At 54.0% G+C, this 25,962-nt stretch overlaps 8 protein-coding genes across 8 annotated transcripts; 5 read left to right on the top strand and 3 right to left on the bottom strand.

The window, feature by feature from the left end:
• Positions 1-495: 495 nt before the first annotated feature.
• On the bottom strand, positions 496-1,657 carry J4E86_000190 (uncharacterized protein; the record flags this gene model as incomplete). The annotated part of the gene is made up of 2 exons (XM_051440766.1): positions 496-1,204; positions 1,260-1,657. The coding sequence occupies 2 exons, from the start codon at positions 1,655-1,657 to the stop codon at positions 496-498; spliced, it is 1,107 nt and encodes a 368-aa protein (XP_051306937.1).
• Positions 1,658-3,263: 1,606 nt separating this feature from the next.
• Positions 3,264-4,727, top strand: J4E86_000189 (uncharacterized protein; the record flags this gene model as incomplete). Its single annotated transcript, XM_051440765.1, has 1 exon — positions 3,264-4,727. The coding sequence occupies one exon, from the start codon at positions 3,264-3,266 to the stop codon at positions 4,725-4,727; it is 1,464 nt and encodes a 487-aa protein (XP_051306936.1).
• Positions 4,728-5,487: 760 nt separating this feature from the next.
• On the bottom strand, positions 5,488-6,221 carry J4E86_000188 (uncharacterized protein; the record flags this gene model as incomplete). Its single annotated transcript, XM_051440764.1, has 2 exons — positions 5,488-5,609; positions 5,750-6,221. The coding sequence occupies 2 exons, from the start codon at positions 6,219-6,221 to the stop codon at positions 5,488-5,490; spliced, it is 594 nt and encodes a 197-aa protein (XP_051306935.1).
• Positions 6,222-8,247: 2,026 nt separating this feature from the next.
• Positions 8,248-9,913, top strand: J4E86_000187 (uncharacterized protein; the record flags this gene model as incomplete). The annotated part of the gene is made up of 2 exons (XM_051440763.1): positions 8,248-8,274; positions 8,336-9,913. The coding sequence occupies 2 exons, from the start codon at positions 8,248-8,250 to the stop codon at positions 9,911-9,913; spliced, it is 1,605 nt and encodes a 534-aa protein (XP_051306934.1).
• A 1,118-nt stretch (positions 9,914-11,031) lies between these two features.
• Positions 11,032-12,972, top strand: J4E86_000186 (uncharacterized protein; the record flags this gene model as incomplete). The annotated part of the gene is made up of 3 exons (XM_051440762.1): positions 11,032-11,832; positions 11,883-12,240; positions 12,293-12,972. 3 exons carry the CDS (start codon positions 11,032-11,034, stop codon positions 12,970-12,972), a joined length of 1,839 nt encoding a protein of 612 aa, XP_051306933.1.
• Positions 12,973-13,681: 709 nt separating this feature from the next.
• On the bottom strand, positions 13,682-19,277 carry J4E86_000185 (uncharacterized protein; the record flags this gene model as incomplete). Its single annotated transcript, XM_051440761.1, has 3 exons — positions 13,682-13,878; positions 13,932-14,081; positions 14,132-19,277. The coding sequence occupies 3 exons, from the start codon at positions 19,275-19,277 to the stop codon at positions 13,682-13,684; spliced, it is 5,493 nt and encodes a 1,830-aa protein (XP_051306932.1).
• A 1,708-nt stretch (positions 19,278-20,985) lies between these two features.
• Positions 20,986-21,907, top strand: J4E86_000184 (uncharacterized protein; the record flags this gene model as incomplete). The annotated part of the gene is made up of 2 exons (XM_051440760.1): positions 20,986-21,598; positions 21,645-21,907. 2 exons carry the CDS (start codon positions 20,986-20,988, stop codon positions 21,905-21,907), a joined length of 876 nt encoding a protein of 291 aa, XP_051306931.1.
• Positions 21,908-22,974: 1,067 nt separating this feature from the next.
• On the top strand, positions 22,975-25,524 carry J4E86_000183 (uncharacterized protein; the record flags this gene model as incomplete). The annotated part of the gene is made up of 1 exon (XM_051440759.1): positions 22,975-25,524. One exon carries the CDS (start codon positions 22,975-22,977, stop codon positions 25,522-25,524), a length of 2,550 nt encoding a protein of 849 aa, XP_051306930.1.
• Positions 25,525-25,962: the final 438 nt, after the last annotated feature.

Genomic DNA, 25,962 nt, shown 5'->3' with positions numbered 1-25,962 from the left:
GGTACGACAGCCACGGTCGCTAAATCAGCCAATCTCGTGCTTCCTATAGCTACGCCTACACACCGATATGTCTTCTCTACGAGCTAAGATTTGCGGTATTGCACCGCTTCGATATCCCACGCCAATCGCACGTGACAACGTCGTATCGCAAACTCTTTTGCTGATGATACTTCTCTTTCGCGAGAGGACCTGATTGCATGGGTACATATGGATTTCGGAAGTTGTGAGTCGCTCGTTGCGATGGGTCATTAACGTCATATCGCAATGTTGAAAAAGACGGTCATTTGCACGATTTTTACATGATTTTTGCATTTTTGGACCACCTGTAGATGATTCTATCGCTACTTGGAACAACATCGGCCATCCTCAAAAACGCCCAGGCAAATTTCAGAAGGTCGAAGTACGAGGTATCCTACACACAGTGTGGAGATACGCCAAGAGATGCGGTCGTCACAGGGTGCCATACCTTCTCAGTCTGACACACTACTTACACCTCTAGAACTCTGCAAGATCAAGCGCAGCCACCGCGTTAGCGACTTTCTCGATCGAGGAGACCTCAGGACCTTTCATAGCATACGAGATGCAACGCTCAGTCATATGAGTGCCCTTGGCCTGCTTGCGCTTGTCTGACTGGGAAGAGGCGCAGTGGTTACACTTGACCTTTGCGTAGCAAAGCTTGCCTTGATAATTCCTCTTGGTATGGCCATACTTGCCACAGCGGAGACAAAAGAGGTCACTGCCCCAGCCCCACGCTTGCTGCTGACTAAGCACTTCGATGGTATCGACAACCTCTTGTAGATGGCCACCGTCTTCGGTCTTGAACTCGGAGGGAAGCACCATCTGGACAGCAGCAATGAGCGTCATAGCGGCGTCGTTGCTAGCGGTATGAGCATTCCGATAAGCAAAGCCGCACATGCCGACGAGGGTACTAAGCCCGATCTTGTTGCCGCCCCATGAATCGTAGCCGCACTCCTTGGCTAGATACTGGGTGTCGATGATCTTGACAACAGTACCCAGAGCCATGGCGTTGAAGCCCAGCGTTGAGTTCAACATAGACATATCGCCTGAAAGAGCATGGCCCATGACAACAACAGGACAGAAGCCCTTCGAAGCATCTGTGTCATCGACGGGCCACTGGAACATTGCGGTAAGCATTTCCTTAGCCTCGGACTTGGTCAGGAAACGGGTGCTACCGAAGCGGTTGCTGCGTTACAGTTAGCCGAAGTCCTTTGCAATAGGAAGAAAGAAATGGTACTTACGCTTCAGGATCTCCAGGACACCACTTCAAGTTCAACAAGTGCGCATTTTCGAGAATACGCGCATGGTAGAAGTACACCTGCTTCAGCAGGTCCTCACCATGCATACCCGGACCTGCCAGTGCGCGCATGTCGCGAGAGTCAAACGTGGACGCGCCGATCTCGGTCAGCGCGCTCTGTTTGCACTCCCAGTTCTCAGTGTCAAAGTTGACGACGATCATGTTCTTGGCGGAGGGGGGCACGCCGTCGAGGCTTGAGAGGCCGAGGCAGTGCGCGAGGACTGCGCGGCTGGATTTGGTGGCGAGGGCAAGCTCGAGCTGCGCATTTGTGGAGAGAGGAGGAGGGGAGGAGGAGTCGTTGGAGTCGCGGCTGGGGGAGCGGGAATAGCTTGAGTCGGACATCTTTGTCGATCTCAAGAGCTAGTCATGTCAGTCAGTCTTGTTTATTAAACCGGGCTTCAAAGACTTACACGTATGATCTGGTAGGAAAAAGGGGTGGTCGACTGCTCAGTCTCGCTGATGAACTTCTCTGAAAGTTGAGACTTTTTCTCAACAGTAATTCGTTTCTCTTCGGCAGATTCCCTACGTATTTATAAAGGCTTAGTGCTGGGGGTAGGCTCGTGCTGTATCACGATAGTCTAGCACACTGCCAAGGGTGAATGTGATGCAGGGGGGCTGCCTGGGTACTGTGACGTAAAAGAAGGGCGGTGGTTTTGACCGAAATAGTGAAGAGAAGGCTCCAGAGTTCTGAGTAGGCTGAAACGTCTGTCTAGATGTTGGCATGAAAATGGAGTTGGTAGATGTGCTGTGTGGAAGTGTTGCATAACTGAGTGTGGACTCCAAATTTTAAGAATCAGATAAGATGGTGGTAGCGAGAACTTTCAACTTCGGTTATGCAAATATATAACTAGAGCACGAATAAGAGACCAACCAGATGTCTGATAATTGTCTACTCAGAACGTAGCTCACATTAAATCCTTCTATGGTCGCCATTCGCCGGTACCACTATTCTACGCAGTGAGAGGCGAGCCAGTCAAGACTTCAGCAATCCAAATCACCATCTTTAAGAAGGTATATATAGGATCGAAAAGCAAAGCCATGGCAACAATCGACATTTCCAAGTCCTTACGGTTTCTTGTGATGTTTTCGCGCCGGTGGCCAAGCACCTTAACCCAATACATCAACACTTCTTTGTTCAGCGTGTTTTTCGTCCCACAGTGCTAACGCAAGCTCCTTTGTGCGAAACATATGTTTATTAGCACAGACGAATCCTCATTAAATGCACGTAATTTTCATCATATGTCTGATCGATGCGAATCTTAATTATAATCAACTGAGCGGCGCAGACGAACGAATACGCGGCATGATGAGCAACACTGCCGGAGTCGAAATGACTGAGTTCCATGTCATACTCAAAAATCATTTTAAAGATCTACGTTATTTTTTGTCCGCGGCTTTGAAAAGCGTAGCACCAGTCGCGAAGTCTGCTTGTGAGCCTAGGTTCACGATACAGTTGTGCGCCACCTGCCGGCGGCTGTCCACCCCTGGCCTAAAATTGCTACTACTGGTTTGATATATGTTTGGGCAGTGTAAGATGGAGATGCATGCTCCATGAGTAGACCCGTGCCAGCATATAACCGAAAGCCGATACAAGTCGTATGGAGATGTCATCTGTGGGAATGCAAGCGTCAGATGAGGGATGAGGTTTTTTGGGTGATGTCATGGGACCAGCCGCACATGGCGGGCCGTGCGCGTATCGCTGTTCCTGCCCCGTCACTGGACGCATCACCACTGTACCTTCATTCTTAGACTTGCGTGTTTCAACATTGTCTTCTAATGTCTACGACAACGACTTTGACACTTTACTCTTATGCAGCATTTCCTCTATATCGTTCTATTGTACCTTGATTGAAGATCGGCGGCTCTCCACAAGCTTCCCCGCATTCCACCTGCAGCGAGTCAGGCCAACTCCACGTGTTCGCAGCAAAGGTTGCGAAGTACCTCGCGCATGGATTCCTCGTCTCCTCTCTCTCGCATCGATACACTAGTATCAGATATGCCGTTGGAGAAAGACAGTAATACCGACATCGTTCTACGCGACAGACTGAGTGCGCTGCCCGATGAGCTGCTGCTCCACATCTTCGAGGCGGTTGGTTGCCTCTCCAGACGCGACCTCTGCAACGTATCGCGCGTCAACAAACGATGCCACCGCCTCAGTGACGCCGTCTTATATAAGAGCATTCTGTTCGAAACTCCAGAGCTGCACCTCACATTCAGCGAGTCATTAAGCCGTCGCCCGCGCCGTGGCTCAGCCATCCATGAAATCAAGCTGGCTTATCCGTCTTCAGAGCTGTCGCAGCTGGCGCTCGATGCACCTGTCGCCGGTTCATACCTGGATCCCAAGCGATCAGATAGCCTCTCACGGACGCTATCGATCATGTCAAATTTGGAGAAGCTCGACATTTCCGTCCCAGACGTGCTCCTACACGGTATCGGTACCTTGTTCAACGGACCCTTCGATCTCGCATGCTTGAAGTCCTGCTCACTATTCTACCAATGCGCTAATGATGCTTACTGGGACCTCCGCGAGAACATACATATCTTCGCCCATCCTACGCTGGAAACCTTGACGATCCGCAGAGCTAAGCTAGACGAGAAGGGCTTCGATCACATCGAGCGGCCGCACATGACAGCGCTCAAACAACTTCACTTGATCGAATGCGATATTAACGACGACTCGCTTGGGGATCTCCTCGAATTGCCCGAGGCGCTGGAGGAGTTTGTCATGACGCAAACAGAAGAACCGGAGCCAGAACTGGAAGAAAGCTCTGATAACGTTGGGGACTATATCCTGGCTGCTCAGTCGCAAGCGGAGTTCTTGAAGAGCATAACGATCGATCACCCAACACTTACCGGGCGCAAGGTGCTACGTATGCGCGAGTTCGCAGCGCTCAAGACATTGCGCCTGAACTGGGATTACCAGCTGTTTGGAAAGTCATCTAAGAAACCGCGTCTCCATTCCGTTGGTCTCCCGCCTGTTATGGACACACTCGAGTTTTTCAATGAACTAGGAAGCGACGCCGAGGTCACAGACCTTCTACTGGCTACCATCGAGCAGAAGGATATCGTTGCTAGGAATTGGAAAACTTTGGTTGTGGTTGAGGGCGAAGACGGAGTATCGAGGGGAATCAAGAACGCGTGCAAGACAGCCGGGCTACAGTTGGACATCATTGGGGCTATGGACGAGGATACCGAATCAGAAAATGAATCAGAGAACGAATCAGGAAACGAATCAGAAAATGAATCGGAAAGCGGATCGCAAGGCAAATTCTGGGCAAAACCAGATGCCAGGACCCAGATATCGGAAAGCGAATCGGAGAGCGAATCGGAGGGCGAGGCAGGCTATAGGGTGCAGAGGGACATTGAGTCAGATAACGATGAGAGCATTTCAGGTCCTCGTCGTTTTATGTGAAGGGCAACACTTGCTCGTCTAGCGGAGCTTACATGACGTGTTGCGAACCTGATTAGACTACACTGGCGACGTCTTAGAGCTTGGAAATGCATATAGACTTGGCTTCATGCGCCATATTATACCAGTCCGTTACTGCAATACCAGCGTGTACCTCCCTTTCATAACGATCTTCACTCTCCGGCCATTACCCGGATTTCTACTCGCCTTCCCAAGCGCTCCCCTTTTCTTCGAGCGCCTCTTGGCTTGCCTTTTGTCCTCCGCGTTATCTTCATCAACCTGGTTCCTTCGTCGTCTGCTATCTCTCCAGCCCTCTACGTACAGCCAGATCTGTCGTAATACACAAATGAACACCATTACGATATGTTGCGCTTTAAGCTTGACATGTGCGGCGGGGATGTAGGAGATGTTTGGCCGAGGAATAGAGCCGAGTAGGGTTACTGGTAGAGATGCTATGCGCGCGAGCGCGGTAGTGGTGCTGTTCATCATTGTGCGGGTTCGGCGGGTTGCGGCATACGGTGGGTATAGCAGGAGTAGATTTGGGTTTGGCGTAGTATATGTGTAGTCGTCAACACGTCTCAGAAATTTACACAGTTCCGCATCATAGCAAGGCGTGGAGGTATTCAATGCATCTTCAAGTATCCACGTACATCCAGTAAGGCTTTGAAGCACGCCAGGGCTATCTATGTCACATTCCTCCATAGCTCGTGATAACAGCCAGGTGAACTCAATCACTCAACAACACTTCAACCGTGGAAGCCCATCATACCTCCTCGTCCCCGCGCTCCACCACCACGACCTCGACCACGACCTCGACCACCGCGGTAGCCGCCACGTCCATGACCTCGGCCTTGACCTTGTGGAGCAGGCCGGTAGCTATTGACCCTGTTCCGCATCTTGCGGATGCTGTAATTGACGTCCTCAAGCCGAATCACAAAGTCACCCGCCATGACCACCGAAGCAGGAATATCTTCAAGCACATCATTAGCACCGCAATCATCTTTCAAGTTTCGAAGCCATCTTACCCGCATCCTCGGTATTGCCAGGAACTTCATTCCGCTCTTTCATGTGCTTGATAACGAACGCGATGGCCTCCAACTTGAAACCAGTGCGTGTCATATCCGCCAGACGGCTGAGCGCGGAGATGAGTGCTAGACCCCAGTTATGGCAGTCTGGATCGGGGAGGTACTGGACTGGGAACGGGGTAGCCATGGAGCGGAATTCCCAAGCGGCACCCGCGGACGCCAGAAGGCGGGTGATTGTGGCCTTGGTGTCTGGGGGGAGGGTGGTGAAGTCGTGGAATGTGGGGCTGTTGTCGATGAAGTAGTCCTCGGCTTCGTCCTCGGCTTCGTCATCCGCTGCGTTGGTGTGGTCTTCGGGGTCGGCCATCTGAGCGTCCTCCATCGCGTTTTCGGTCTCGTTGGCGGATATGGTGTTGCCGGTGATGGGGTCCACGGTGATGGGTACAGGGGCGTTGCTGGCGTCGATGAGGTCCATGGTGACGGTCCTTGAGGTGTTGATGTGTCTTGGGTAGTACAATTGATTGATACGAGCTTAATTGTTATCAAGATAGCTTGTATCGATTGTCAAGCGGGGGTGTAGGATTGATCGAGGTACAGTAGTCGTGGACGATATATATATATATAGACTGGCAAGGCGCTAATCAAGAAGTCGCAGTGAAGGAGCCTTGATGGTGTGTATTAAGACTAGGGATACGCGAATCGCAAAGCCGTGGTGACGGACTCGCTCACTGCGAAAGCGAGACAGAGTTGTAGTCTCCCCATTGTTACTCCTATTATGGAGAGAATATTCGCTCGTCAAGCTCATGTGGATAGCTCTGTCGTTATAGCTGCCTGGAATCTGTCGTTTGCCCTTGAATCATTCCGGTGGTCGTTATTACGTTATAAGGTCTCCTGACGTCTTCATTTGAACAATGCTTGCATGCGCGCAAACGCTGTCTTTTTTTCTTGTTGCGGTTCTTCCATCGCAAAACCTCCAGCTCCATTGTTTCCGTGATTATTCACGATCGCGTTCGCGGGTAGTTCGATAGGATCGCGATTGTCAACGGTTGGCTATGGGAAATCAGCTTCTCTATCCCCAACGCAATGCTTCGCTTCAATAATGGCACTCACTGCTGCCATATACCCATCAATCTGCTGCGGCTGAGCAGATTCAGGTCTCCCTTCTCCTTGCAACTCCTGCGGTCCATTGTGTTTGCACTGGTCTCCATGCAGCTCCGTCGGTACATGCGCTTGTCCTGCATACGGTGGTAGCACGCTTCCGTTGCTTGGGGCGCCCGGTGGTGCAGTATACTGAACCCCGACATACGGCGCGTTCTGTTCCTGCATCCTGCGCATAGCCCTTTCGCGCCTCCGCTGTTTACTACAAATCTTCATAAAAACGACTGTGCAGAAGATGCCTGTAACAAACATAATAACAAGAATTATGACCGCTACAGTGCCTTGCAGCGAAAGATTGGTGTTGCGACGTTGGATGGGCGCCATGATGTCTGATTGTTATTCGGGATTGGAGATGCGGTTTTCGAGTATGAGGGACGCGAGGGGATCAAACTCGCGAAATGTCATTACGCCCGGGAGGCCTTAGGTGTACTTAAACTCATAGCAAGGATGCAACAGGTCGCCTGAAACTCATGCACGCCTAGGCACAAATCTCGTGCACCGCCATGGACGTGATGGCGGCGCAGCGCTGTTGGGGGCCAAAACGGGTACGCGAGGCTGATCACTCGATGCTGCCAAGTCAAATTCTCCGAGACCGGCAGTTACGGCATATCTCTATCCAGAAAGACGGGGCTTGATATTGAAGGATACGAGAAGACGGTAGATCGAATGAGGTCTTACACTTGGTGATAGTACTGAAAGGTGTCCTGCTGTAGAGCCAGTCCTTGTTCTTGTGTAGCATGTATGACGTTGTTCAGGCCGAACACCGCCTCCTCCTGATGGCCCTCTAAACCGCTCTCTAGAACCGCTCAGAGAAGACGAAAGAGAATGTCCAGCTTGATGCTCATCTATCGGATCTTGAGGTTGTCGAGAGCTTGGTAGGGCTCCCGCGCTTGAGCCTCGTGGCGCTTGCATTAGCGTCGATTCAGTCGGTAGATGACGCGCATTTGGATCCAAGACGAGATGACGTGTGACATCTGACCAGCGCGAAGAATTCAGTGAGCTTGGGAATCGAACATTGCAAACTCTGGATCTCTTCTGTCGAACGATATTCGCTATGCTGCAGCAAGGGTGAGGTGTGTCTTGATCGCCAAGCTCGGCTGTGTCTCCCCTCGACCCATGGTTTTCGCGACTACGCGCCGACTCTGCCACAACACCCCACGCACTTCTGCCTGTGCGCCCGCCTATCCTACAATCAACCTACCACACCACGCCGTGTCATCTCAAACGCACACGTCTCTAATAGGAGATAATCGTGCGACACACTACAACAGTCTCGACATACAGTCTGAGTATGCACTCGCCGCATAGACACATACGAAGACGTCAATACTACAAGAATCAAAATGGATGAAGACCTCCGTCTCCTCGAGGTATGCAACGGCGCGAGAGTAGACATTTGTGCGACGTCGCTAACGGGAATGCGACTTGCAGCAGGAATACTGCCCCACGATAGACCCCACTCTTCTTTACACGATATACTCGGATTTCGCAGGAGAACCGAACGCAATCGATCTTACTAGACAACTACTCGAACCCCTGAAGTTGACGGCCGACGCCGAAGCCCTCGATTTTGACCCCTCTGGCAGCAGCGGAGGCGCAGTTCAAGGCAGCCCAGACAAACACAGTACCGATGTCGACTCCAATGCTGATTCGTGGACGACGCAAACGGTAGCGACGGACCACTCGACGCTCTCGAACGAGTTCTCTACACTCAGTGTCAACGGACGGTCGGGTGGCTCAGAAGGGTCCCTGGAGGATGGGTACTACAAGGACATTGAGCAGTCGGACGTCTCCACAAAAGAGCTGTTGCTTGCCGAAACTTTCCCAGGTCTGCGGCTCGCGCAAGTCACGTACACGCTGAAGAAGTGCGGATACGATTATGATAAAGCGACGGATGAACTGTTGAACCAAGTCTTCTTCGATGACAGTAGGAAAAGCCCTACTGGAGAAGGGCCAGTCGCGAAGGGTATTGATGCATTCTCAGAAGACCATCTCGTACCGCAAAAGGGCAAGAAAGCTAAGAGCAAGAAGAAGCAGAGACTTTCCTTGGAGGCGGGTACTAGCTACCTCGTCGAATCGGATGCGCCAACCAATCGCTGGCAAAACACGAGTCGAGATGTAGACTTTATAACGTCGCGTACAGGCCTTCCAGCGAAGACGGTGTCGTCGCTTTACCACGCGAATGGAACGTCCGTTTCGGCGACTGTGCTGGCCATTGTAAAGAAGGATATCGCAGCGCACAAGAAAGAGGGTGAACCAGATGCTGCACTGATACAGGATGCGATCACACTAAATGAGGGCTTTCCATCTATGGATCTGGAGCACGCCCTTGCCATAGTGCGACTTACTGCTCCTTCGACGATAAAAGCCCAAGAGTTAGCGAAATCCCTTACCCAACAACCTGCTAGCGAGACAGGTGGAAAGGGTGGTATCAAGCTCGACTTACGATATGCTCCTGTCGATCTATCTGACCCTTCCGAAGCTACGAGACTCCCTACTTTGACTCCTTCTGTTCGACCGCGCGACGCAATGTCCACAGCTGCTGCACGAAACGACGCATTCGGGAAAGCATCAGGTGCCTACCGCAAGGGCAAGTCGACGCCACTCATGAGGCAAGCAGCCGCGTACTATGCACAAGAAGGTCGCGACCTCAACGCCAATCTGAAAGCGATGAACGCAGCCGAAGCCGACGCATTCGTTTCCACGCAATCTGGTCCAACATACCTCGATCTCCATGGCGTTACTGTCGCCGACGCAACGAGAATCGCCAAACAACGAACACAAGCTTGGTGGAACGGTCTGGGCGAGCGCAGAATACCCGAGTGGAGCGGTGCTGGTCGCAGAGGTGGTGGCGAGGCATACAGGATCATCACAGGTTTGGGCCGACACAGCGAGGGCGGAAGGGGAAAGCTGGGACCTGCAGTCTTGAAGACGTTAGTCAACGAAGGATGGAAAGTAGAAGCAGAGCCTGGTGAGCTGTATGTCACAGGGCTGGCAAGGAGGAGATAGTGAGCTTCGATGTTTAGGCAAGATCTTGGGGTATATCAGGGATGTATGGCGCACAGGATGTTGGAGCATGTACAGCGACAGTGCCATTATGGAACGTATCACAGAGAAGAGATGCGATTGGATATCATCAAACACGGATCCAAGACATCCTGCCCTAAGTGTTCGCTCTTTCCGTCTTTCAGAGCCAAGGCTAGCGGCGCGCTAAGGTTTTAAGCTTCTCTGGACCCCACCCACCATCCATGGCCCCCATCTTAATCACTCACCCTCAATCCAGGTTCACTCACGAAACCTCCGGGGCCTGTCAAAGGCGCTCTCGTACATCCACTGTTCCAGTCGTAAGGCTGCACTCACGATCTGCCTTAGTTTCGAAACCAAAACACGCGTACTTAGCCGACACTTAACGCGCCAAGCTGTCGTTTCACGGGTGCTGCGACGGAACCAGCGACACCATTACTCGGAAGACGCGTCGACGATTGACAAAGAATAGAAATCTGGATATCATATGCTGTCACGTCTATTACGGCTTACTGACAGCGCGAGGAAGGCATCGCGATATGATTTGAATTAGGAATTTACAAGGTCAAGCGCTTCCCCAGCGATTGCACGCGACGCCAAGGTACACTTCGTGCCTAAGCTACGAGTCGTCCACCGAACAAGCAATTATGTTTTGCGTATAGCATGCGGAACCAGCTACACGACCAGTGTTTCGCCTCCGCCCGTTGCAGTACCAAACGACACATGCCCGCGCAACAGCACAACAGCCTAAAGGCATGTGCGTCTTCGCGCACGCTATGCTACAGCGTAGCTACCATGACGATCGACAAAACGTTCGAAGAAAAGGCTAGAACGCATGCACCGTTTGATACGGGACATGCTCCACCCCATCGGGCCGTTCCCCATGGAGGGCATGATATATAGAGAAGGTCTTTCCATGCAGTATTACTATTCATCAGTTCGATACTCATCCAGCTTACTCAGTCTTCTTCTCTACTTCTATTCAATCATTCTTCCTTGTATATATCGCTGCTAGTCGGCTTTTATCTTTACACGTTCTCTACTTACATCACTGCCGGGCAGCTGATCTTTAATCCTCCTACACATCCTTTCTATCCGCCAACATGAAGTTCGACTCCTCCATCCTTATCGCCTCCTTGGCGGCGACCGCTGTTGCGGCTCCGGCTCAGGAACCTTGCGATCACACTGCTATGGCTAAGCGATGGGTTGACACTACTGGTGGCCAGAGGATGCCTGCACACTACGTCGCTACTGTCCGCAAGCTCTCTTCCGAGAAGGTTAAGAACAAGCGTACACTTGACGCGCTCCTCGGTGGCCTTGGCGGTGGAGCGGCAGGTGCAGGTGCCGGAGCAGGAGGCCTTGGTGCCCTTGGTGGACTCGGTGCTCTGGGAGGTGGTGCCGGTGGTGCTGGAGGCCTGAGTGCTTTGGCTGGTGGTGCTGGAGGTCTCGGCGCTCTCACTGGTGCTGGAGCTGGTGGCGCAGGAGCTGGAGCTGGAGCCGGCGGTCTCGGTGCCCTTGGTGGACTTGGTGCTCTAGGAGGTGGTGCAGGTGGCGCAGGAGGTGCAGGAGGTCTCGCTGCCCTTTTCCCTGGTCTCGCCAAGCGTCAACTTGATCAGCTCCTCGCTGGTTTGACTGGCGGTGCAGGTGGCGCAGGCGGCGCAAAGGGTGCGGCGGGTGCCGCTGGCGGTGCTGGTGGTATCGGCGACCTTCTCAGCGGTCTCGGTATCGGTGGTGGAGCTGCTGGCGGAAAGGCGGGCGGTGCCGCTGCTACTACCCCCAAGGCACCTGCGACTAGTGCTGCCGCCAGCGCTGCGAAGGGCCAGAAGGGTGCCGGAGCTGCTGGTGCTGCTGGTGCTGCTGGTGCTGCTGGTGCTGCTGGTGCTGCTGGTGCTGGTACTCTTACCGTAAGTACTCTCTCGTCTTGGACTACATTCCCGAAGCTGACTTAATCCAGGGCGCTGCAAACAACGGCACTGCTGCGGCAGGAGGCGCTACCGCCGCTGGTACTGGCAAGGCTGGCAAGGGAGCTGGCAACTTGAACGGAGCTGCTGGTGCCGGAGCAAATGCCAACGGTGCCACTGGCACTGGAGCTACTGCCAACGGAGCCACTGGAACTGGAGCTACTGGTACTGGAGCGACTGGTACTGGAGCGACTGGTACTGGAGCGACTGGTACTGGCGCTAGCAAAGGAGCTGGTAATGGAGCAGCTGGTGCTGGAGCCACTGCCAACGGCGCTACTGGTACTGGAGCAACTGGTGCTGGAGCTGGCAGGGGACAAGGCAATGGAGCTGCCAACGGTCAACAGGGAGCCGGTAAGTGATATCAAGCAACAAGGTTCCAATTGTAGACACTGACATACATCAGGCGCAGGCCGTGGTCAACAAGGTGCCGGAGCCGCCACTCCCCCAACTCCTCCTACCGCTGGTGGCGCGGGTACTGGAGCAGCTGGAGCTACTCCCCCCACTCCTCCCACTGCCGGTGGTGCCGCCCCTGGTCCTAACGGAGCGACTCCTCCCGCACCTCTCACTTCTGGTGGCATTGCCGCTCCCCCTGCTCCCCCTGCCAATGGAGCCACTCCTCCTACTCCCCCTACCGCTGGTGGCGCAGGCATCGGAGCTACTCCTCCCACTCCTCCCACTGCCGGTGGCGCTGCTCCCGCTGCCGGTGCCAACGGTCCTCTTGCCGGTGGAAACAGCCCCACTGCTGGTGGCGCCGCAGGAGCTGGCCTTACCGGAACTGGAGCTACAGGTGCCGGTGCCGCAGGCTCAGCCGGTTCAGCTACCGGAGCTGGTGCAGCAACTGGAAACGGTGCCTCTGGCGCTACTGGTGCTACTGGTGCTACTGGTTCTTCCGGCTCTACCGGTGCTTCTACCGGTGCGTCTGGATCTACTAGCACATCTGGCACCAAGGGCACAGGTGCAAACAGCGCTTCTAACGGCGCCTCCGCCGCATCTGCATCTGGCAACGGAAAGGCCTCAGGTGGCAAGGGCGCTTCGTCTGGCAACGCCGACTCTGCTCTCGCTGACTCTCAGGAGGAGGACTAGATCGCTCCAGCGACTATCTAGCACATGCAAGAAAGCAATGGTGTAGGGATGAATGAATAAGTAGATGGTTTGTCGGTATGGCAAGCCTGGACTGGATGTGTAATGATAGGGACGAGATTGAATTTGGATTTAGATGTGGACATGACTGGGATTAGGACTTGGAGACTCACGATCATTTATCGGATAATAAAATTTATTTCACGCGAACGTATGTGTTCTTAGCGGATGATTTGATGGCAATCTTTGATCATCGTTTTAGTCTTTCGATGGTGATCAAGACGGTGAGCAGTTAACGTCGAGGTCTTTTGCCTTCTCATTTACTCTAGACATCTGCTGCCTTCGAAGTGCGAGATTCCACAGCCCATAGTAAGTAGAGCGGACAATTGGCAGACTTTGTTACCAGCACTAGGACAAATCACAGGCACCACGATAGATTCTCGTGCAATTCTAAAAGATATCGGATTGCGCAAACTAACTACTAAGTCCCTTACTCAGAACGCCGCTTCCCAGAAGCCGAACCTTTGCAATGCATACTAAGCCCACACAAATAGTGTCGTTAAATAAAGGCGTTGAATCTATAGCACGTATAGAGAGTGGGATAACGCGTCTGACGCCTCCCAACAAGGAAACAGACCCCTGGGTATCCATATTCTCTCCTGCCAGTCCTCCACTCACTCAATCATCTTCACTGCACCACCGGGTGAACAATCTAGGAAAGATGGAAGGCGCCTTGACCTTCGCGGATGGCTACGCTGAGCTTCTCCCGTAGGATATCGACGGTGCTGTAGTCGGGCATCTTGAGGTAGTTGACGCATGTCATGACGGAAGGGAGGTAATCATCGGATGAGTAGGGTGGCTCGCTGGGCTTGCAAACGACCGTGAACATTGGTGTGAGAGCCTTGAAGCCTGGAGATGTATTAGTAAACAGGGTTTGGTATACAGTGAACGATAAAACTTACCTCCAATTGGTAGCTTGGGGCTGCCGGTGATGAACTGCAAGAAGTCCCTACGCTCCTGCGCATCGAACTCGCTCATGGTGGCAAGCAAGTTGCGTACGCTCTTGCTGTCGAGATTGTAGCCGTGGTCTGCTTTGATGGAATCCATAAGAGCTGTGACGTGGTTAGTAACGGTACTGAAGTGGTGGATGTTTTAAACTTACTCTCAAGCGACCAATCCTCATCGGTCCGACCGAATAACATGACCAACTCATCTGGGGTAAATGCCTTAAGAGCAGAGTATGGGAAGACCTCTGTGAAGCCGGCACGGAAGGCATCTGCCTGACGCTGGACACCAGAGCCAAGGGTGAAGTCGATGACCTTCTCTACATACGTGTCGACGTTCTCAATCGTAACGGACGTATCCGCACCGTTCGGAATAAGCTCGATCGAACCATAACCAGGAAGTGTGAAGTCGAGAGCTAGGTCTTCCACCCGGCAATCCTGGATGACAATGTCGTTCAGGGCCGCCGCTTTTGCGGCTGCGCTCAGATTGTCATTGTCAACCTTCTTCTTTGCATCGGCAAATTGCTTGAGCAGAACCAATGACTTGGCCAGGTCTTCATCGACAGCCTTGATTGCTCCAAGAGATGGTGCCACTGCTGCGCTGGAACCGTCACTGATGCGGAAGAAGGTTGGGTTGAAGGACACGTCGATAATGCGAGAGTCCAGCATAGAGCGAGCGACGAATTTGCCCAGAATCTTGAACAGCTCGAGACGCTTCTCTCCATTCTCAGTGCTTGCTTCTTCGGTGCTCATGGGAGCGGGGTACAGTCCTCGCTTGCCGAAAGCATATTCGTCCTGATCGCTGGACTCATTCTCTCGCCAAAGCTTCAGCTTCTTCTTTGAGAACTCGCGGGATACGGTGGAGTAGAATTCCAACGTCGGTCCCAAACCAGTTCCAACTTCCTCAAAGTACTCGACCTCCAGGACACTAGCCGAATGACCATACAGTTGCATGACTTTCATGGCGGACTCCAAGATTCGGGACCTAGAAATGCGAACCTTCTGGCGTTGAAGTCTACCTAGGAACGGCCGCTCATCCCTATGACGGCTGTCCCGTGAGTCGCTTGTGGGCTGCGAGTTCTGCCATCGCGTCATCGACCTAGAGTAGCCGAACGAGGTAGACTGTAGGAAGAGGTGGCGTGTCTCGAACGGGAAAAGGAATGGATAGAACCGAGCGAGATCCTCGCTCCAACTAGGAAGGCAGTTGCTAGCTACAATGAGAGGCTCTTCTAACTGACGGTTGAGTTTGGCTGTGAGCTTCGTGTTCACGAATTGCGAAAGCGGCTCAGCATTCAGTTTGACCTGTTCCTTATTCGCCAGTAGGATGTCGTCAAGGTGCGAGTTCAGCCCGTGAAGTATGCTGAGTAATCGCAAAATACCAGATGTCACAGGGTGTTGATCAAGTGAGGCCGGCATACCCGAAACGTCCGAACGCGACTCTGGCGGTGGTGTCAAGGAGCTAGGCTCGCTTGGTGGAGGGCCCTGCACCCGCTTGAACTTGATAGTATGAATACCGTTCCAAACCGAGCGATGTGATCCATCCGCTGGTTGCGCCTGGCTAAAGTGCACAGCGCGGTAGATTGTTGTCTCATTTGAGAGCGGCTGGTCGTTCACGCTGAATTCGATATGCCAGTCTTGAGGGGTCGATTGTACAGCGCCAGCATATGACAGAGCGCCCGCCCCACCTAGAGTCTGACGCATGGCAGCCGAGCTCTGTAATAAGGCAGATAGACGTGACGTTGGAGTTCGGTTTTCGGAAGGTGGCTTTGCCAGCGGTGTGTTTTGTACGGGTGTAGCAATCCGCGTGCCGTCCTCCTCACGAGCCGTGGCTTGCCCTGTCGATGCGACTTCGACACTGACAGCCGATGGATCTGGCATATCCTCATCCAGCTCATCCTCAAGATCATCGACGATGGCATTCAAGGCGCTCTCGTCATCCATGGAATCTTGGTCGGAGAGCTGCGCCTCGTCAGCACATTCAACTTGATCTTGGCTGCTGTTCGAGTGAGGCTTGGCTGGAGGTGGTGGCGGGGGTGGAGGAAGCTGCGCCTGTTGACGCCTACTCGATCGACGAGACTTCTCTCGTGTGGCGGAGCTCGGTCCTGGCTGGGATGCGTCGGTCGGGGCTGCCTTGGATCGCGAAGACTTCTTTGAAGCCCGGTGTGACGAATCTGAAGGGGTGTGGGGTGGTGGCGGCGCGCGTCCTTCCGAAACAGCTTGAGCATACATGGCCTCAAATTGATCCCGAGATGGGAACTGGTCGCGAGTCTTAGCCGGGCGTGGCCTATCTGCCAGGCTGATGCGGGGTCGAAGGTAGTCGTCCAGGGCTTTGAATGTAGCAATGGCGTGAATAGACACCATGATATTGCGGTACGTCTTAGGAATTCCTGAATCGTCATCGGCGACAAGCTTCAGCCTCAATTGCTTAGCCAGCATGGAAGTTGCGCTTCCTCGGCTGTCGTACATATTTTGATGAACAGTAATCACGTCGAAGTGTTCAGACCTGCTCAGCAGATCTTGCAGCTTATGGACCAATACGCTGAAAGGCGTAGCTGGAGACGCAGTGCTCGCGGTCTTGATCTTGCTCTGGCCGCTACCTCCCATGAAGGCTTCCAAGAAGATAGGCCTAGGGTCGACCTTCTTGTCAGACGTAGACATCGAGAACAGCTCCAAGAGCACTTCCACAATCTTCGATGTCTTGAGCTCGTAGCTTGTGATGCTTTCCAACGCATCGCCTTCGAAGTAAGATGCCAGTCTAGTGAACAAGCTCATACAGTCCCTTGTGGCACCATCAGCAACGCACGTCTTAATTTCACCAGCAAGCGATTTCAAGTCCTCCAGGACCGCAGACGCCTTTTCGCGTATAGGATTATTAGATTCCTTCTCGTGAACGTCGATGAACTTCTTAGCACGGAGCGTGATGATGTCTTCGACGTCGGGCATCGGTAGTGGCTCCCGCTGGTCAGAGGACGACGAAGAATCCGACTCATCGTCCTCGTCTCGGTTCTGGCTGCTTTCATTTGGTTCATCGTCAGGATCCACGTCCTCGCCATCGTCGGACTGCATTTCCACGTCGACACCGTCGCTCGACTGGGCAGGTTCCCGCTCAGCGTCTTGTTCGGCAGTAGAGACGGTGCTAGCACCTGAGTCAGCTGCAGCCTCTGTCTCTACTGCTGACTTGGGATCCTTGGCCTTGGTTTCCAAAGATTTGCAGGGACGGTTCGCCAACTGTGAGATCTCGGATATGACACCTTCGCGATAGAATTGGTACCGGTAGATGGGCTCCAGCCGCTTAAGCAATAGCTCGGCAGCCTGTAACGCGTATGTGACCAAAGATGGGTGGTCCTGCTGCGTAAAGATCGATGCTAGATGCGAAGCATAGGGTACCGGCCGTAGAGCTTCCTCTAGGATATCGGTGTCCAGATTTGACAACATCTTGAGATGAGCGGTAAGCACTTTCTGGCGTACGCTGAGGTTGACAGTACTTGAGTAAGCGTCTGTCAGAGTAGGCAGAAGGATCACGGCGAAGCGCTTAACCTCTGCCTTGCAATCTTCCAACAGCTCGACGCGTTTCTCATTGGTGGTCTTCTTGTTAGTGGAAGAGAGTGGAAGAAGGTCGTCGCCTGGGTAGCCGGCATCGAAGAGATCGTCAAGGTACATCAGGCCCTCGGTTGGGACATCGGGCAGCAGTTCGCAGATAACATTCAACGTCTCGAACACCTGATCTTTGGGCCGGTGAATCAAGGCTTGCATGATGACGACAGAGTCAATTTTAGCTGCGACGTCCTCAGTGCCACTAGGAGGTGAAACACCAGTTAGGATCTGGTACAGAGTATCGACCACGTTCATCTTCAACAGCTCAGCTGATAGACGCGGGCTTGCCTTGGCGGTGTACGCCAGAACCTGCAGGAACATAGTGTGGATGCTAGGTCCAATGAGATTGGTGCTGCCCGGGAGCAGAAGTCGCAGGATAGCTTTGAGAAGACCTGGGCTGACCAGCTCCTCCAGCTTGCTCTCCTGTTGCCGGAAGCTCTGGACGATCCTAGAGACACAGATGCAGCCCTGCTCTACAACCTTTTGATCGTTGTTGTTCAGAATATTCTCAAGGATAGGCATAACATCGCGCACGACCGGGAAGGAATCCTCTGGGATGTTCCGACAGCAGTTGGCTGCGGTTGTGACGGCTACACGCTGTGTGCTTGTGGCGAAGAAGTCGAGGAAGGTCAAGCACGCTGTAAGACCGCCTTCCCGTACAATAACTCCCGGAAACTCAACTGAAATCTTTTCCAGCGTGCTCAGACACTGTTCGGCCAGATCGATGAAGTTGATCTCGAGCAGCTTGGAGCAAAGGACGGGCACGGCTCCACCGTAAACGACATTGGCGGTGGCTTGAGGCAGGGCTTCCATCAGGTTGGCCAAGCATCGGCAGGCGAGCAACATAAGCTCCGGGTTCTCTTCCATTGTGAACTCGTTCGGCTGCATGAGCTTGACCAGTTCCTTGACGTAGGCATCGGGGGAAAAGTGGCCGGCCAGGTTGTCTTCCGTGGAGATGAGGAGCACTTCGGACAGCTCTTGCAGCGCAATCAGCTGTATAGACATGTCTGGCGATCGCAGCTGGTCCAGAATGCCCCGCAGACGCTGTGTGGTACCTGCCATCATGCCGGTGAGCTGCCTCAGCGCGGACAGGCTGTGTGAGTTGCGTCCCAGGAAGCCGCTGGTGAAGGGATCGTCGTCATCGTCGTCGTCTTCCTCATCGTATCGCTCTCCGTGATCGTCGCCGTTCTCGTCATCGCTGGTATGGTCTTCGCCAGACTGGCGCGTTTCCTCTTCGGGCTTGTTTACAGGAGCATCGTCCATGGTCGTGTCGTCCTCGGCCTTGTTCGATTTGCGCGAGCTTCGGCGGGACGTGGAGGGGCTATCGGCGTCGGGCGCGGCGTTTGAGGGCTTGGTCTTGCGGCCGCTCTTGGATCGCTTCGAGGGCTGTGGCGTCGACTTCTCGTCGATAGGATCTGATGGTGGGCTGTCTTCGGTCAGCGCTTGCTCGCCGGCTGGGGCAATTGGCACAGACCCAGACGAAGACATGGCGGCTTTGCCTTTGGCCTTCTTGGTCTTGGTAGCGCGGCGTTTGGGAGTAGACTCTGGGTTGTCTGCTGGGTCGGGGCTGGGGTCGCGCGCTGACGTCTTCCGCTTGCGGGACGCTGGGGCGGGCGGCGGTTGCGTTGCGGTCGGGGGAGCAGCGGGCGGCGAGGTGTCGTTGGTGTTGGCGGATTGGCGCCTTTGCGAGCGAGTGACTCTGGACGACATGAGATTCTGACTACAGGCTTGTGAAATCGAGATGCGCGCAGACTGTGGCCCCGGTGGGTGCAGCACTTCTGTGGGGGCAGAGCAGAGTGAGACTTGGTTGAGGACCGCAGCAGCGTGTGGTGTTGAACCGCGGGGTGCAGAGTGCTGCAGCAGCCAAGGGTCGGGTGGGAAGGTATTTACCTTTCACGAGGTCCTCTGGAGGCCATCAAGGACGCGCCATTAGGCGTGTGCTCAAGCGAGTGCGGTAGGTGCAAACACACGGGGACCGGTAGCGGCGGCGAGTGTGGCGGGTCTCAGCAAACAAAGCAAACGAGAGAGCTGCTCTGGCCGTGCGATGGGTAATAGAAAGAGATGGTAATACTGTCCTGGCGCTGGCGAATACTGGACGTCGATATCCACCTGCATGCCAGAGGGAGCTAATTACGTGACCTGCCTAGCGCCTCTGTTGTTATCGATAGAGCGAGTCGCAGTTGCCGCTTCCGACCTGCTGGCCCGCGCCTGCCAGAAGCACCGCAGAATAGTGAGGTGAGGTCACCGAGGCGATGAGTTGGCACTCTCTCTTCCTATGTTCGATAACTGCGGTGAAAAATCTGTCAAGGTGAGGGAGCCTATCTGACCATTGAGGTATTCCATTCAGCCCGACTAGGCTGAGATGAGAGCATCGCGGCATGGCTTCAATTGGGGTGTCGAGGACTAACTACACAACGTCTTGTTCAACTCTCTACTAATATCTAGCAATCCAGGCCAGCTTCAAAGGGAACAGATCTAGCTCCTTCCTGCTATGCTAGCCGCAGCCCTCCGACGTCGCTCCCGCGGTTTCGCATCGAGTAATCAGGCCATTTCTAGCCATCTTTAGCGCCTTCTGTCACGGCCAGGGCTACTCAGTACCAAGACAAGCAATCCCTTCCTCTTCACAGCCAAGCACACGGATTGTTCAGCATATGGATCCCACGGCTCACGCCTAATTGCAAAACAGAGTTGGTACCTGTGGGGTCGGGGAAATGCCGACACACCCACGCGCACGTGAGCTGCCCACTTCTCTCTGCGCAGTTGCAGACTTCGCTTGCCATTTGGCGAGTCTTCGGATGCAAAAGGCGTCTCAAGTTTTGCGGCGCAGAGCGAGTGGCGCGCCGGAGTTATGGAGTTATGGCACCATGCACGGCGAGATGTGCGGTCGCAGGGCAGGCAAAATCGTGACCCTGGAAAGCCCCGCCGCCCGCGTTCCAGTGCCAAACGGCCGCCTAGAAGCAACCTTGAAAGTGTAAAAGGGCATGGTACAACATGTCCCCCTCTTCCACGGCCGGCTCACCCTGTGCATCTGCTTCCCCATATCCGTCTCACTCACAGTCCAACCATCCGCTTTGTCGCGCCCACTGCCTAAAACACTGTCCGTCGGGTATCGCCTCGCTGCCCCCGCGTCATAACCAGGCTCCTATCGACTCACTTCTCACTACCGCCTAGTCTCGTAGTAGTCTCCCGGTGACCCCGTTTATCGCGGTATTCGTAAGCCTTTCACTCATAAATGCTCCCCTTCCGCCGGCAATTGATTTGGTCCTTTAGTTTTGTCGCGCACATCCCAGCTGCGACCGCAACCCCACCTCGCCGTCACCTCCGCAACCCATCACTACATAGCCGCCCGCTCACCCCTCCGAAGTCATCCATCGCTATCCGCCCGCGCATCGCTCCACGCAAAATCGCCGTCGCTACCATGTCCTCGACGGATAACCGCGACATCCTGCTCGACGCCGGGCTCCCTAACACCGAGGCTATGTCGCTCGCCAACTACACATTTCCCAAGGAGAGATTGAAGAAGACGCTGTCAAACCCCAAGAAGCAGCCCCTCGTGCTCGTATCATGTGGTTCCTTCTCTCCGCCGACCAATCTACACTTGCGCATGTTTGAAGAGGCGGCCGACTATTGCGAGTTCGAGACCGACTATGAAGTTGTTGGCGGCTTCTTCAGCCCTGTCGGCGACGCATACAAGAAAGCCGGACTGGCTTCCGCACAGCACAGGATCAACATGACGAGGATCGCCGTACAGGACAGCTCGACTTGGATCGGTGTTGACCCGTGGGAGCCGCTGCACAAGGAGTATCTTCCAACTGTCAAGGTGCTCGACCACTTTGACCACGAGCTTAACGAGGTTATGGGAGGAATAGCGAGCGAGAATGGCGAAAAGCGACGCATTCATGTGGCGCTCCTCGCAGGCGCCGACCTTATCCAGACGATGAGCACGCCCGGCCTCTGGGCTCGCGAGGATTTGAGCAGGATCTTGGGTCACTACGGTGCTTTTATCCTCGAGCGCAGTGGTACTGATATTGGTACGTTCCTCTACACACGAACCCTACAACCGCTAACATGCTACAGACGATGCGCTCGTACAGCTCCAGCAGTGGAGAGAGAACATTCGCGTGATCCCGCAACTCATCCAGAACGACGTCTCGTCCACCAAGATCCGGCTCTTCCGCAAGCGGGGTAAGAGCATCCGCTACTACATCCCCGACAAGGTCGTCGACTACATCTACGAACACGGCCTCTACAGCGACGACGAGAAGAAAGTGGCAGACAAGGGGAAAGAGGGAGCATCTTCCGAAGCTACTGAGTCCTCACAAAGTGTTTCGGCTTCTTGAATAACCTTACCCACGAAACTGCTATGAAGCCTTCACATTTCGAGAATTGCATGTACCACTACTTCCGACAGGACTGCCACGCCGCATGCTGCAAGGAATGCACGTTCGTCATCCCTGGGTGGCAAACTGAATTGGCGTTGTAGAGCGGTACTCTCATTAAATCGTCACGATCACCCAAAACCGGCTTATTAGAGAGGCACGGGTGGGCCTTCACAGGCATGGTTGGCTGAAAAGGGTAAAGGGTCAGGACGAGCCCTATGACCATTGGCGCATTGTTTTTGTATATTTCCAGCTATGATACCACACGCAGATGCAACAATGCACGATAATCTTTACGAATTGCACCAAGTAACGGAGCGTGGAGGTCCAAGCCTCCAAGGGCAGGCTTGCTCATCATTACAGGGGCTATGATGTCATCCGCGGAAGCGAGTTGGCGGCACATCTTCCTTCCCTGCCGTTGTTGATCTCAGGGCGCAGGGACTCAACGGTCTCGTCGAGATTGGGTAATCTGTGATGACGCGATGGCATTCTCAAGGAAGTTCTGGGTGGTATGTGACATGCCATTGTACTCTAGAGGTTGTATTGTGCACTCTGTTTGTGTTTGTGACACAGCCACCAAGGCATACGCAGCTTTGCGTTACCAAGTACTCCAAGTGTGAGCTGAGAACTTGGTCGTCTGTGATACCCGCCTTGTCAAATATCAATAGCCTTCACACAGGACCGATTCCGCGTCCTGTGTCCAAGTTTGTCGCAGTTCCAAGATGGCCATCCAAGCGGCTTGTGGCGCCCAGCGCTCGGCCACGTCAGGCCAGGCCATCAACACCTCATCACCCCAGCAACGACACGGCATCCCAGCAAGCCCAACCTCGTGCATGTGCCCAGCCGCCGATTATACATATTCGCTACCGATATTCACATGCGCCCGGGTGGTGGCAGACACGACTGAACGCATTTTTGTTATTTGCGTGCTTTTGCAGCTATCTTGTGAAGTGCATCCCAGCCCCACGTTTCTACACCGCGCTTTCGCTTGAAGCACGTATACTTATCACGACCACCCGATCTTTTCGATGAGCGACCGCGAGCGCAATGCGTCGCGAAGACGACCGCAGGGCGACGAACGAAGACGGCGCAGAGAATCACATGGCGACGTAGATCCTGAGCGACGGCGGAGGAGAGAATCCCGCGGTGAGGATGCAGTCTACGATCGGGAAGGAAGACGGCGAAAGGGACACAGGGCGACAGACTCTTCAGGCGACCTACTGCCAAAGCCGCCCCGGCGATCGAGACACCAAAGCGACACTGAGCAGGAATCCCCGGCGCCACGCAAAGCTCGGGGATCGCGGCGCAATTCTACGACAGATGGAAGTGGGAGGGGAAGTCGAGGCTCAGCTCCTCTGAGTCTCGATGCGCTAGCGAAGCTTGACAAGACCAATGCGAAGAAGGCTGGGGGCTGGGGGGCCTACGACTACGACGATGAATACCTGAAAGAGGTCAGGAAGAAGGAGAAAGACCTGGAGAAGGACCGGATAAAGCATGAGCGAGCGGAGAAGAGAAAAGAGCAGCAAGAGGAGGAAGCCAGACGACGCGCTGCAGAGAGCGATGCCGCATTGCTTGAGGAGAAAGCTAGGAAACGGCGAGAGGAGAAACGGAAGGCTGCTGCGTTGAAGCATAGTCAGACTGACGATGAGCTTGAGAGGAAAAGAGGCGCATACACGGACGATGAACGGGAGGAACGAAGACGCAGACACGAGTCCAAATACACACCGTCAGAAGCCGACGAGCGGAGAGAACGAAGACGGCAAGAGAAGCAACACCGCACAGAACAGAAGAAGCGGCGCGTGATCAGCGGACCCCTGGCCGAAGAGGGTGGCATCGACGACGATTCCGAATATCGGTTCATGATGGAGAAGCGCGGAGGTGCAGGCAGTGGTCCACCAACCGTGTACACAGAAGAGGAGCTGGCACGAAAGAAGAAGAAAAAGCGCATAATATTCGCCATAGTCTGCGTCGTGATCATCCTGGCTATCGTCATACCTGTCGCTGCATTGCACTCGAGCAGAGGCAAGGATGACGAAAGCTCAGGGAGCGGATCCGCCGCCGCCTCATCGGGGCCAAAGAACGACAATCTGGCCGGGAAGGACCGAAACAGCGTACCAGAAGCGGACCGAGGTGGCATATTGGACCCATGGGCATGGTACGATACCGATGACTTCAATGTTACCTACACCAACAAACTCGTCGGAGGCCTCCCGGTCATCGGTCTCAACGACTCCTGGGACGATGATGTTCAAGCAAATCCTTCCGTTCCTAAACTCTCAGACTCGTTTGAGTATGGCAAGACACCTATCCGTGGTGTGAACGTCGGTGGCTGGCTCAACCTCGAGCCTTTCATTACGCCGTCTTACTTCTCTCAATATGGGTCCAAAGACAACGTGGTCGACGAATGGACGTTCTTGAGCAAGCTCGGACCTGCAAAGGCAAAAGACACTATGGAGAAGCACTACTCTACATTCATCAACAAGAAGACTTTCCAGGAGATCAGGGAGGCTGGTATGGATCACGTCCGCTTCCCATTCGGCTACTGGATCGTGGAGACATACGACGACGACGTTTACGTACCGCAAGTAGCATGGCGCTACCTTCTCCGCGGTATTGAGTACTGTCGACAAAACGGGCTCCGCGTCAACCTTGATCTTCACGGCGCACCAGGTAGTCAAAACGGCTGGAACCACTCTGGTCGTCAAGGCCAAATCAACTGGCTGAACGGCACAGACGGCGACAAGAACGGCCAACGCACCCTAGACGTCCACCACAAGCTCTCCGTCTTCTTCGCCCAAGATCGCTACAAGAACGTAGTCACCATGTACGGTCTCGTCAACGAACCCCGCAATGTTGAGCTCGACACCGAAAAAGTAGTCGCCTGGACACAGAAAGCCATCGACCAAATCCGCGCCGACGGCATCGAAGGCATCATCGTCTTCGGCGACGGCTTCATGGGCCTCGACAACTGGCAAGGCAAGCTGCAAGGCAACGACAACCTACTCCTCGACGTGCATCAATACGTCATCTTCAACACGGACCAAATCAAGCTCGAGCACCGCGACAAGCTCAACTTCGCCTGCGAAGCCTGGACCCAACAAAGCAAGCGCTCCATGGACAAGAAAACCGGTTTCGGTCCTACCATGTGCGGAGAATGGTCCCAGGCCGACACCGATTGCACGCAATACATCAACAACGTCAACACAGGCACACGCTGGGAAGGCACATTACAGGCGCAAGACGGCAAATCCGGCGCTGTCCTCAAGCCGCAGTGTCCGCTGGAATCGTCGCAGTGCTCTTGCGACCAGGCCAATGCCGACCCGAAGAATTACAGCGATCAGTACAAGAAGTGGCTGTACCAGTTTGCGATTGGCCAAATGGATGCGTTTGAAGCTGGTTGGGGCTGGTTTTACTGGACGTGGGAGACGGAGAGCAGCACGCAGTGGAGTTATAGGCGGGGGCGCGAGGCGGGGATTCTGCCCGATAAGGCGTATGAGCGCGATTGGAGTTGTCCTGGTAATGGAGTTGAGGGGCTGGATCAGTTTGAGGGGCTGGCGGAGAATTATAAGAGGATGTAGATGGGGATGGTGAGAGGGGGTGGATGTTGTGTCGGGGCTTCGGCCTGCTTCTTTCATTGAGCATACGTGTAATGAGGGTGTTCGGGTGGGAAGGTGGGGTCATGAAAATGATTTTTGTTGTCGTACACAGCATGGTCTTGTGCATTTTCTGGCGTTGAATATGGTTATTCAGTTCAGTACATAGAATTCGGTGCGAACCATTATCAAATCATGTATCCATCCATCGCGTTCAACTTGTTCTGTTCGAGACCATTAGACAGTACATAAGCGTCACCGGCTTCAATTATGTAGTTGTCAAAGTTCCAACATACAAAATGACCACTGATTCAGCGAGGCTGACAATGACTCCAGGCCCCCCACATCTCATCTCGTCTCGTCTCACCCACGACGATCAGAGCGTTCAAGGCCCCCTATAACCTAACGACTCATTGCCCCGGC

This window comes from Alternaria arbusti (assembly GCF_024043155.1).
Source record: "Alternaria arbusti strain BMP 1465 chromosome Unknown scaffold_1, whole genome shotgun sequence".
NCBI classification, from domain to species: Eukaryota; Fungi; Ascomycota; class Dothideomycetes; order Pleosporales; family Pleosporaceae; genus Alternaria; species Alternaria arbusti.
Note: the sequence above shows the minus strand (reverse complement) of the source record. Positions and strands in the feature narration are given on the sequence as shown.